The sequence below is a fragment of the Micromys minutus genome (assembly GCF_963924665.1).
Source record: "Micromys minutus genome assembly, chromosome: 9".
In the NCBI taxonomy this organism is placed as follows: domain Eukaryota; kingdom Metazoa; phylum Chordata; class Mammalia; order Rodentia; family Muridae; genus Micromys; species Micromys minutus.
Window position 1 is genome coordinate 30,857,654 of NC_137978.1, and position 13,261 is coordinate 30,870,914.

Sequence of the window (13,261 nt, forward strand, 5' to 3'; positions counted from 1 at the left end):
AAGCTGGTCTATAATAACAACAAGAACAACAAAAAGCCCACATACAAATGAAAGATGAACAATGATTGCTCAATGATAACATGGTCAAGAAGAAATAAAGAAATAAATTAAGAATTTTTTTTCAAATTTAATGAAAATGACAACACAACATACCCAAAATTATGGGATTCAATGGAAGCAGTACTAAAAGGAAAACTTATAGCTCTGAGTGCCTCCAAAACAAACAAACAAACAAACAAACAAACAAACAGAAACCAAACTGGATGGAGCATATACAAGCAGCTTGACAGCACAACTGAAAACTCTAGAACAAAAAGAAGCAGATACACCTAAGAGGAGAAAACTGGAAAATCTGGAGAAAATAGATAATTTCTAGACAGAAACCATTTACCAAAGTTAAATGAGGATCAGATACACTATCTAAACAGTCGTATAATACCTAAAGAAATACAAGCAGTCATAAAAAGCCTCCCAAACAAGGAAAGTCCAGGAACATATGAGTTTAGTGGAGAATTCCATCAGGCTTTTACAGAACATGTAATACCTATACTCTCCAATCTATTCCACAAAATAAAAACAGAAGGAGAACTACCCAAGTTGTTTTTTGAAGCCACATTTATGCTCACACCCAAACCACACAAAGACACTACAAAGAACAAGAACTTCAGAACAATTTCTCTCATGAACATCGATGCAAAAATACTCAATAAAATCCTTGCAAACCAAATCCAAGAACATATCAAAACACTCATCCCCATGATCAAGTAGGCATCCTAGAGATGCAGGGATGTTTCAATAGATGGAAATCCATCAGTGTAATCTACCACATAAACAAACTCAAATAAAAAATACCTACATGATTCTCACACTAGATTCTGAGAAAGCATTTGACAAAATTCAACACCCATTGATGGTAAAAGTCTTAGAAAGATCAGGAATCCAAGGCCCATACCTAAACATAGTAAAAACAGTATACAGCAAACCAGTAGCAAACATCAAACTAAATAGAGAGTAACTTGAAGCAATTCCATTGAAATCAGGGACTAGACAAGGCTACCCATTTTCCCCTTACCTATTCAATATAGTACTAGAAGTCCTGGACAGAGCATTAGACAGCAAAAAGATGTCAACGGGATTCACATCGAAAAGAAGAAGTCAAAATATAACTATTCACAGATAATATGATAATATACTTAAGTGACCCCCACATATTCCACCAGACAACTTTTACAGTTAATAAACAATTTCAGCAAAGTGGGTGGATATGAAATTTACTCAAACAAATCAACTGCCTTCCTCTACTCAAAAGATAAACAGGTTGAGAAATAAATTAGAGAATCAACACCCTTTACAATAATCACAAAGAATATAAAATAACTTGTGGTGACCCTTACCAAGCAAGTGAAGGATCTATATTACAAGAACTTCAAATCTTCATAGAAGTAAGTTGAAGAAGATCTCAGAATATGGAATGATCTCCCATGTTCATGGATTGGAAGGATCCACATTGTAAAATGGCGATCTTACCAAAAGCAATCTAGAGATTCAATGCAATTTCCATCAAAATTCCAACTCAATTCTTCATAGAGTTGGAAAGAGCAATTTGTAAATTCATCTGGAATAACAAAAAAAATCTAGAGTTGTGAAATCTATTCTCAACAACATGAAAACTTCTGCTGGAATCATCATCCCTGACCTCAAGCTATATTACAAAGCAGTCATGTTTAAAACACATGGTATTGGTACAGAGATAAGCAGGTAGATCAATGGAACAGAATTGAAGATCCAGAAATGAAGTGTTGTCACACATATGGTCACTTGATCTTTAACAAAGGAGCTAAAAACTTTCAGTGGATAAAGAACAACCTTTTCAACAAATGGTTTTGGTTCAACTGGCAGCCAGCATGCAGAAGAATGCAAATCTTGATCTTTTCTTACATCTTTGTGCAAAGCTCAAGTGCAAGTGAATCAAAGATCTCCACATAAAAGCAAACACTGAAACTATAAGAAGAGAATGTGGGGAAAAGCTTAGAGCACATAGGCATAGAGGAATATTTCCTGAACAGAACACCTATGCTCTAAGATCAAGAATCAATAAATGGGACCTCATGAAACTGCAAAGTTTATGTAAGGCTAAGGACACTGTCAAGGAAACAAAATGGCAGCCATAGACTGGGAAAGAGTCTTTACCAGTCTCACATCTGATAGAGGCCTAAAATCCAATATATACTATGAAGTCAAGAAGTTAAACTCCAGAGAATCATCCTATTAAAAATGGGGTACAGAGGTAAACAAAGATATCTCAACTGACGAATACTGAATGGCCAAGAAGAACCTAAAGAAATGCTCAATATTCCTAGTCATTAGGGAAATGTAAATCAAAGCAACCTTATTATTCCATCTCATACCAGTCAGAATGGCTAAGATCAAAACTCATGATAGCAGTTGCTGCTGATAATGCCGAGAAAGAGGAACACCTTTCCACTGTTGGTCAGAATGTAAGCTGGTACAACCACTCTGGAAAACAGTCTGTGGGTTCCTCAGAAAATTGGACATAGTACTACCTGAAGACCCAGCTATTCCACTTCTGGACATATAACGCCAAATGCTCCAAGATATGATAAGGACACATGCTCAACCATGTTCATAGCAGCCTTATTTATAATAGCCAGAAGCTGGAAAGATTCCAAATATTCTTCAGTAGATGAATGGATACAGAAAGTGTGGTACATTCACACGATGGATGGATTACTACTCATCTATTAGAAACAATGACTTTGCTCGACATCCTTAGCCATCAGGGAAATGCAAACCAAAACAACCCTGAGATTCCACCTCACACCAGTCAGATTGGCCAAGATCCAAAACTCAGATGACAGCAGATGCTGGCGAGGTTGTGGAGAAAGAGGAACACTTCTCCACTGTTGGTGGGGTTGTAAAATGATACAACCACTCTGCAAATCAGTCTGGCAATTCCTCAGAAAATTGGATATAGTACTACCTGATGATCCAGCTATTCCATTTCTGGGCATATACCCCAGAGACACTCCAATATACAACAAAGACGCATGCACCACAATGTTCATAGCAGCTCTATTTATAATAGCCAGAAGCTGGAAAGAACCCAGATGTCCTTCAGTAGATGAATGGATACAAAAATTGTGGTACATTTACACAATGGAATACTACTCAGCTATCAGAAACAATGACTTAACAAAATTCTTAAGAAAATGGTTGCATTTAGAGAATATCATCCTGAGTAAGATAACCCAGTCACAAAAGAACAGACATAATATGCAGTCACTGATAATGGGATACTAACCACAGTAATCTCAGCCTACCCCAGAAACAACTCACAGACTGTGTGAAGTTCAAGAAAAAAAAAAAAAAAAAACATTATACTCAATCCTCACACACCAAGAATACTTTGACTAATTCTGGGTTACATCCTGTTTTACATGTACTTTTTGCTCATTGTAACTAGTAAGACCTTAATGCAGAATATCAAACCTTAAAAAAAAAAAAAAAAAAGCCAAGCACTGACAAAAATGTATTCATATATATTTATGCAAAAATGCTTAAAATTTGTTCTTTTATCTTTCTTTTTTTATAAAAGAACGTGAAAAAGAAACCAAAAAAAAAAAAAAAAAAAAGAGAGAGAAAGAAAGAAAAAGAAACAATGACTTTACAAAATTCCTAGGCAAATGGATGGAGCTAGACAATATTATCCTGAGTGAGGTAACCCAGTCACAAAGGAACACACATGGTATGCAGTTACTGATTATTGGATACTATCCCTAGAAAGCTCTGAATACTCCATAAACGACTCACAGACCTTATGAAAACTCAAAAAGAAGGAAGGCCAAAATGTGAAATCCCCAGACTTTCTTAAAAAAACAGAATAAGAAAAAAATCATGTATTCATTATATATTGTTAAGTAACAAATTTTGTGAGCTACAAAATTTTATAAAATAAATTAATAAAAATTAAAAAAGAACCACACAGTTCCAAAAGCTATATATAATTTTATCATAAAGAGATAATTCCTACAACAGTTTAATATAAAGTACATCAAATACAAAAATCAGTTAAATGTATATATTATGTTAATCTTAGGATGAAGTAACTGACTATAAATAAATTGTGTTTTTTTTTCTATAGTGTGTTGACCAGAAAGAGACAGAAAAAAAGGAGAAAGGAAGGGGAAGAGAAAGGCCAAGAGGAAGGGGATGGATGGGGGATCAGGAAGAGAGACTGATTTACACAAAAGTTGTTTTCTGTCTCTACTACCTTATATTCTTACTTTCCTTCCCAGAGTCATTTACAGTGACCGGCTTAGAGGAGCCAGTCTTGGCTTCATTTGGTGAAAGCTTAGAACTCAGTTGTCAGGTGTCTCCACCACAAGAAGCCCAACACATGGAGATTCGCTGGTTCCGGAACTTTTACACAGAACCTGTGCACCTGTACAGAAATGGTAAAGACGTGTTTGGAGAGATTATGTCCAAGTATGTGGAACGGACAGAACTTCTAAAAGATCAGATTGGAGAAGGGAAAGTGACCCTTAGGATCTTTAATGTGACTGTTGATGATGATGGATCTTACCACTGTGTGTTCAAAGATGGTGATTTCTATGAAGAGCACATCACAGAGGTCAAGGTCACAGGTGGGCATGGATCTTCCTGAGGTTTCTACACATCAATATTTTTAACTTATCAGGATCTGAAACTTAGATAGGTTTCAGTGTGTCTGTGTCTAAATAAATTTATATTACCAAAATCAGTATCACGAAATTTGTTTTTCACTTAGATGAAAAATAAAATTATATCTATTTACATATCAAGTCTACCAGCAAATTATGATTTTGGTTTATATGGACTACCAGATTTCTAGCTTATCAACAAGATAATTTCAAGTTTGTTTTATCCTCCCAGTGATTTCTAACAATATATTAATAAAATGTGATTTTTTTCAGTGATTTAAATTTTAAGAAAGTTTTCTTTGTGGTGATTTTTATTCTCAATTTTCCTTAAATCAATCTACTGAATACTTTGTATGAGAGTAATTTTCATGAATAGGCATTTCTGCAAGTATGTCACTTTTACATTTTTCTTCTTACTCTATAAACATAATTCTGAAAATAATGACAGGAAAGTGAGAAATTGAAAAATAAGTAGTAATTTGTACTCTGATCATGTGTGTTTTGGACTTTAAGCTCATAGATACTTAATATTTGTGAACCTCATATGTTTCTCCAAACCAATAAATAAGAGCTACTATAAGGAATGTGATGCAATTAATTAATTTTATATTTTAAAGCCAGGTGCATTGGCATTTTTCTTTATTCCCTGTACATATGATGCAGAGGTTGGCAAATGTTCATGAGTTCAAGGTCATCTTGGTCTACACAGAATCTAGGAGACTCATGTCTTTGTAGAGAATTCTTTGCCATCCAAAATTGCAGAGAGAGAAGGTGGAGGGGAAGGGAGAAGGGGAGAGATAGATAGGTAGATAGATAGATAGATAGATAGATAGATAGATAGATAGATAGATGATAGGGAAGGAGGGAGAGAAAGAGAGAGAGAGAAAGAGAGAGAGAGAGGGGGGGGTAGGGAGAGAGGGGGGGGAGGCAGGGAGACAGAGAGAAAGATTACCACAGCAAAGTTATATATGTATAAAACCTAAAATTAGTCATTCTCTTTTTAAATCTCACTTGTCATAGTTTAGGAACTTAACCATCTCTTGGAGAAAGTAGAACTGTATCAGATATCAAAGGTATAAAGTAATTTTGTTATATCAGAAAGATTTTTAAGACAGAGTTGTTTTAGGGTTGGGTTAAATCACAGTTCTTTGTTCTCCATATTTTAGGCAAGTTTTATATCCCATATAATGTCTTAACCTCTTCAAGGACATTAACTTAATCCAAATTAGTATATATTGCATCTTGAAGACAGTAATGTATTAATTATTTCATATGAAATATACTGTATATAAATATTATCTCTATACTCAGAATATACAATTTAAGTTTATATTAAAGACTCAAAATTGCATCATGATATTGTTTACTTCACCATTTAAAATTGGCATTCAGCAGTGATTAAGTGTGGAGTGTGCAGAAAGCACTCTAAACCCCAGATACTATAGTATATAACTATTGATTTTGTTTTATTATTATATTTCAAGAACATAGGCCAGTTTCAAGTTAGTAAAAACTAAATATTTGAGTGAATCCATATGAAAATAAATAATAGTTTTGAGTAAATCAGTAGATAAATAAACAGTATATGATGTGTTGCCAGTGTGTTCTGTGACTTTGTATCATGTACTTTTCTATTTTGAAAACTCACACAGTCAGAGCCCTTGCCTCTTCAGTTTTTAATGATGAATTAAAACAGGTGAGAGAGTTTTCTTTTTTCTGTATTATTTCCCCTTTTATTAACTTAAAAATACTGTTTCACTTCTGAATTCCCAACCAGCCATAAACTTACAGGTACAGATTCATGTCCATCCTCCTAATACCAAAGGTGTGATAGTGGAGTGTCACTCAGGAGGTTGGTTCCCACGGCCTCACATGGAATGGAGAGACAGCAGAGGGAAGGTCATTCCAGCTGCATCAAAATCCCATTCACAGAGTGGAGACAAACTGTTCAATATGAAGATATCCCTTCTCATTAGAGATAGTGTCTTTCAGAAATTCACTTGCTGTCTTCAGAACCCTCTGACAGGCCAGGAGGGAAGGACAAGTGTTATCCTATCAGGTAAAGTCTGTGTATTTGTTCTTCAGTATCAGCCATCGCAGGATGGTTTAAAGCTAAAAATGATTCATTTAGTTTCTTGACTTGATTTCCAAAGCTCTATTTTATTTTGGTTTTATTTATTAAATTATTTTTTGCCATGATTATTATCTTTCTCACATTCTCTATTTCACATTTCCTTATTCGTATTGGAGTTCCATGGCAATTAAAGAAACTATTTGGGGGAAATTTTACGCATGTATATAGTAGTATATAATCATACCTATTCCCTTTCTACCTTTCAACAACTTTCCCATATCCCTGTTAACACACACGTCTCCCTAGTCCATGTCGCTTGTTATTGATAACTGACTCTGTCCAGTGTATTTTCTCTATGGATATGGCAGTGGAGCCGTCACGGATGATCACAGCTCAACAGAGAATGAATTCCTGTCTTTCAGCAGCCATCTCCTGCAAATAGTTTAGAATGGGATCTGGAGATCTATTACTCCTATCTGTGTTGGGATTTTGATTGGCTTAATCTTTTGATGACTTGAACAGCTGCTGTGGGTTCATGATTGCATAATCCATGCCATATCCAAAAGACATCATTTTATATCCTCCCTATCTTCTGGATATCAAATTCTTCCTGTCCTTACTTCAGAAATGTTATCAGAGACCTAATGGTAGTGAGACCATGATAGATGTCACATTTCGGGAACAAGAGTATTCATTTCTTATTCTCAGACAACTGTGATCATTGGGTACTGCTAATTGTATAAGAAACTTCCCTGAACAGGGTTGAGAGGAGTCTAGGATTATGGTTCCAAACATAATTATTTAGAATACAATTTGACACACAACCACTTAGAAAAATATCAACAGCAGGTTCAGCACTAGTGTTTATGAGTTTCTATGCTTTTCAGTAGGATTCCAGTATCAGGAATGAAATTCCCTCCTGTAGAGCAGGTATCAAACAAAATAAGAACACAGTTACTTTTTTATAGTTGTGCCATTGTTCCAGTATGCATATTTTTCCAGACACACGGGTATTAAATTATGCAGAGTTCAGCACTAGGTAGAACCATTAATGCCTTTTCTACCCCAGATATCCACATAGAAACTTCCAGTATTATACACACTAGCCAGCACAGGGGAAGCTTGATGAATTCATTGCCTAAGTAATTACATTTCATATATTAAGCCTCTCTAAACAAAAATTTTGAACTAATATTTGACTTTTTTTATGGGAAAGCAGTAGATCTTTTCAGAGTCTCATTGCTAGTATAATTTCAAAGCAGAAATTTGATTTTGGGACTTGACATATATTCAGTTCTGTATTTAAATATGAAAAACAGATAAAGGACTTAATGGCAAGTGAACTGAGTTTGATCACATAGAACCCTCTAGCATGAGTAGTTCTTTGATCTTCAAATGTGCATGCATGACTACATGCACACACACAGAAACACACACACATATATCTAATAAGCTGAGTAAAATTTAGAAAGTGATTTTTATGGTAATGCATAATATGTAACTTTAATTTTAGTGTAGTCAAAGTGGAATGATAAATCTGATAAATGTTCTACTAGTAATATCAGGTGTTATCATAAATATAAGGGTTTGAGCAAACGAAAGCGTTGAGGGGGTTTTAAGGAAGATTCTATGGTAACAGAGCTAAGAAAACTTACTTTGTAAGGACTGGACGAATCTACTGGTTGTAGACCTGGCATACAGGTGTTTGTCAGATCTATACTTCTGGAATTTACAGTATATTTAGAGATAGAGCATTTCATTTAAAAACAGGGCAGAGAAAAAGGGTTAAAGCTGACTGAATTCTTCATCACGGCTTTTACCATATTACTATTTCCATTCAATTTTAAGATACCATCACCCATGTACATTTTTAGCAGAGGAAGCTGGAAGTTACCTATTGCTGCTCTTGCCTATGATTAATTAATCAACCAAACGAGGGAAGACCTATTAAAATATTTTTTTAAGAACAAATGCCTCAGTGTTCTATGCTGTATGTGCTCATTATTTTGATCTGATCTCATCTATTATGTGTCTTTATTGTCCATACGAATCTATTTGAGTGTATTATGTTGCTTCTTATCTGTGGAGAGGAACTCCTACTGTGAGACCTTTACTCTGATGCCTTTTACTCTCAACATGCTGCACATACTTCTCATGTTCCTTGTTTCTTTCACAGTGGTTTGCTTAATTTTCAACCATCTTATGAAACATTATTTATTCAAAACAACCTAAAAACATGTCATTTGTCCTCTTCAAACACCTGGCATTCTGTTACTTTTCTATTTCTTATTATTTTAGTATTACTTCCTTTTAACACACTGAGTAACCTAACTATATTTATTGTCCCTTTCCTACTTATGTATCAAAAGTATAAAAGTCTAATTTTTGTTGGTTGTATATACTGATGTCTGCAAACTTTCAAATATTGCATGTCATAGTATCTAATTTATATTATATAAATCAATTTATATAACTGAATTAAAATAAAACTTAAAGGGTGCCTTATATAGTGCCAAATAATCATGCATGTGTCAATGTTTATATGTGTTCATGATGAAAATGTAAAACTGAGAAAGAAAACATGTTGAGAACTCAAGAGAATTATACAGTGATAACTCACCTACTACTTTCAACAATTTAGTTCCTTCAGTTAATGTCATTTTCTCATTTAATTAAACCTTCAATAGAAAAGTAAATCTTTGTACCTTAATTTCATCAGAAATAGCAATTTAAATAATTCCAAATATAAAGAAAATTTAAATATTCTATTCTCCGTTTAGAGTTCATAGCCTATATGTATATAAATATATATGTACTTACACACACTCTCACTCATTTTATATATATATATATATATATATATATATATATATATATATATATATATATACACATAAGATACATAATATATACATATATTATGACATGCTATGTGTACAGAATCACATATACAAAAAACATAATGCACCTACATCATATTGCATACATCAAAAAACAGGAAAGGAGAGATACTTGTTATTTATGTATAATTTGAGTAAATCATGCATTTTGTGTGAGTCTGTAGTTCTTTAGAGAATATACACTGTTTTAAAAACATGTTTGAGGGCTATAGTTTTAAAGCAGTTGGTAGATTATTTGCTTAGAATGCAGAAAGTCATGAGTTCAATTCCTAGTACCACATACTCTGACTTTCTGTTGTGCTTTAGGAGTTCCAGTCCTGGGCAGGTAAAGGCAGGGGGATCAGAAGTTTTAGGTAATCCACGTATGACTTCAGAACTGCTCACAAGATGAGAGTTTAGACAAAGTTGTAAGATAGAGTTAGCAATGCCCTTATCATGGTCCCTAGAAACCTGTGTTTTAGTCATGGGCAGAGGAAAAGAATGTTTAACTTTGTCTTTTCCCTTTTACCAAAGAAGCTCCTGAGAGGAGGTGGGAGGGAATACATGAGAAAAGTTCTGTCACTGAAGCTTTGCATCAGTCTCACACTTCTTCACACCTGAATTAGCTTTACTCCAGACAATGCTGTGCTTTTCATTGGGTGCAAAATATGCTGCATCTAATCTGCTAAAGATATGAGATCTTCAATAGAAGCATCCTTCGCAAGTTTATCATTTGAAATTGAATTGGTCTAAAGACTTGTTAATTTCTACATTCTAAGATTTGCGACCCTTTATTACAGATGCATTTTTTTCATGGAACTGGATTTGGAAAATGATTCTGGCTGCTATATTATTTGTGATGGTGCTCTCCATCTTGGTCTCTAGTTTTCTGCTACATCGCAAACATAACAATAACCGTAAGTAATGCTGAAGGATGATCAATGCAAGGTGGAAGAAGGGAAGAAAGCTAAACCCACATAAACCTTCATTTGCTGGCCTCTTTTAAAGTGCTCTAATGTGTGTGTGTTTTAGTTGTCTGTCTTTATTTATGTTTCATTCCTAATGTGTCCTCTCTTTCTTCAATGCTTTTCAGCTCCTAGAACCTTAATCTTGTTGGATTTTTTTTTGGGGGGTGTGTGTGTGTAGTTGTGTTGAAGACCAAAACCAATATGCAAAATGTTTTAAAAGTTAATGCTTTTATCATTTCATTTCTTCAAGGATCCACTGACCTTATCGGTGGTGGCAGCAATGTTGTCAACTGTACATGGTAAAAGTACTATGCAGAGGTCACTTATCATAGCAAATGTAGAATAGACTACAGTGAGAGGGGAGCTAATTGTGATGTCAGGTTATTAACTTATAGAAGACAAAATTTGTATATATTCTCAACCATGCAGTGCTCAAGAAAAGAATTTCTCCCAAAAATATAGAATGTAAAACGAAAATGAAAACAAAAGAAAAACAACAGCAAAAACTGGTACTTGAGAGAGATGAGGGAGGGTTACTGAAATTGAGATGTAAAGTGAATAAACAAATTAATTAATGAAAAAGCTGTTCTAGATTTGAGGGTGCTCTTCAGTCCAAAGGACTCAAATAGAGATGGCCTTCAGAAGAGCACAATTAGGTATCCTGGATTTTCTTCCAAGTGTAGTTTAGCCATCAGCCAAGGAATTCAATCTTATGATGTTAAAATTAGTTCCCACTATTCTCTGTATAGTCATCTCACCATGTAGAGTTGAGAGCATTGCTGTTACACCAGACAAGTTCATGGATTGCCTCTCAACATTAAAAACTTCTATTTTAGTCTGAGCTTGCTAGTCTACTCAAGTAGCTCCCATTTTCTATCTCTGCATCTAAGGTATATAAAAAGAAATGCCTGAAAGCATGTGGCCAATACTAGTCACAAGATTACTATCCCTAGAAATGACCTTCAATTTTCTTTGTTTACTTAACCTCCCAAATACTAATTTTGTAGGTGTGTGCTGCAAGCATTGTTTTACACAATGCTAGAGATGGATACCAGGGTTTTGTGAAGACTAAACACATGCTTTATCAACTGACCTACATCTGCATAATGTCATCGCATTCTTTCAAAATGTGGATTTAAGGAAAATATTTACAATGTGCTTAGAAATTATGGAGGCTTAGTAAACTGACATTTGTAGATTCTACTTCAACATACATAATTTTGCTAGCCCTTAATGATTATCTCAGACTCCAGTCCCAGGCATGATTCCTTCTTTTGGATCAGGTTGCAATGTTAAATACCACTGGGGGCATTCATGGCAATATCAATATTGAACCTTTGGGATTATCATGCTATATTCATATGCATGTGTGTGTGTATGACAACTATTAATAAAACAAAATAGACTATCAAATTGAAATAAATCAGTGTGGGGGTATAATATAGAAAACTTTAGAGGGAGAAAAGATAATAGATAAATGGTGAACTTATATTGTCTAAAATGTTAAAAAATATAAAACATTCTTTTAAATGTAGAACACATTTTCTGTGTTTTCATTTATTCAGGTATTACAGGTTGAATATGATTTTTCTAAAGCTTTTGAGAGATTTAAAGTAGACAAAACAATTCTAAATAAAGTTTTATTGTAAAAATCTCATTCCATTATTCTGCAGCTTCTTACTGGCACACTTTGAACACCTAACATTTTACTAATTTTTGTGCAAAATATTGAGTGGATCATTTACAATAGGGCAGTATTAACTTTGTAATAATAATTATTACATCACAGACTATTGACAAGAGGCAGCAAAGCAAAGAACATTTTTTTCCTGTAGGCCTGTCAGTCTCAGAATATTCTATACACCCATTCCATCTTATAAACAAATTGCCCCTCCCTCATGTCACCAGCAATTCTGTGAGCTTTAGTCTTAAGTCATGCTATGTTCTAATAAATATAGAAATATGAAATCTGATTATAGCTCCTGCTTTCTTGACATACTTTCCAAACTATAGAAATGTTTACAATATAAATATTGATTATAACTTTGTGTCTCCAGGTTGTAGGTGCACATGGGTTGCTCCTTGGTTGATAGGAATATTAATAATGGTACTTTCTGTGGGAACTGTCATATCAGCCATGATGTATTTACACAATAAACAAAGAGGTGAGTGCCATTAAGTATATGGAAACTTCTAGCAAGTATTCCCTTTCTCAAATGCCTTGTCACTGGTTAGGCACCTGGTAAAGAAGAGTTATGGTAGCTTATATTGCAAGATCAATTGACTCCTCAACTCCCCAGCTTACAATCTGATTTGCAGACTTTTAAATTTTGTAGTTGTAATAAAAGCTGTACAAAGAAGGCTAATTAAATGAAGACGGCATTTTATAGCAATTGATTTATAACCCAAAAGCCCAGTGCAGAAGTCATAAACTTTAGCAGTATTTTCAGTACTTAAAAAAATTAATCCTCTCCTGTGAGATTTAGGCACCACCTAAAATCAAGCTAAAATTAACCCACAAATTCATCAGTCAATATTTTTTAATATGGGCAATTCTTCAAATGTTGTAGACAATGTAGATATCAAGTTGTAAAAGATGGGCAGATAATCTCCTTGGTCAGAATGAAGTTTCCCTCTTTA

General features: G+C 34.3%; 1 protein-coding gene across 1 annotated transcript in view; it reads left to right on the forward strand.

Annotated features, from left to right (window-relative positions):
* LOC308424277 (selection and upkeep of intraepithelial T-cells protein 1-like) overlaps window positions 1–13,261 on the forward strand; it is a gene marked incomplete at both ends in the record, with an annotated part of 48,795 nt that overhangs the window by 23,397 nt on the left and 12,137 nt on the right. Inside the window, 3 exons of the mRNA XM_080921221.1 lie at window positions 4,317–4,664; window positions 6,478–6,759; window positions 10,454–10,570. Coding sequence (XP_080777347.1) covers window positions 4,317–4,664; window positions 6,478–6,759; window positions 10,454–10,570 — 747 coding nt within the window. The remainder of the gene's footprint in view (window positions 1–4,316; window positions 4,665–6,477; window positions 6,760–10,453; window positions 10,571–13,261) is intronic.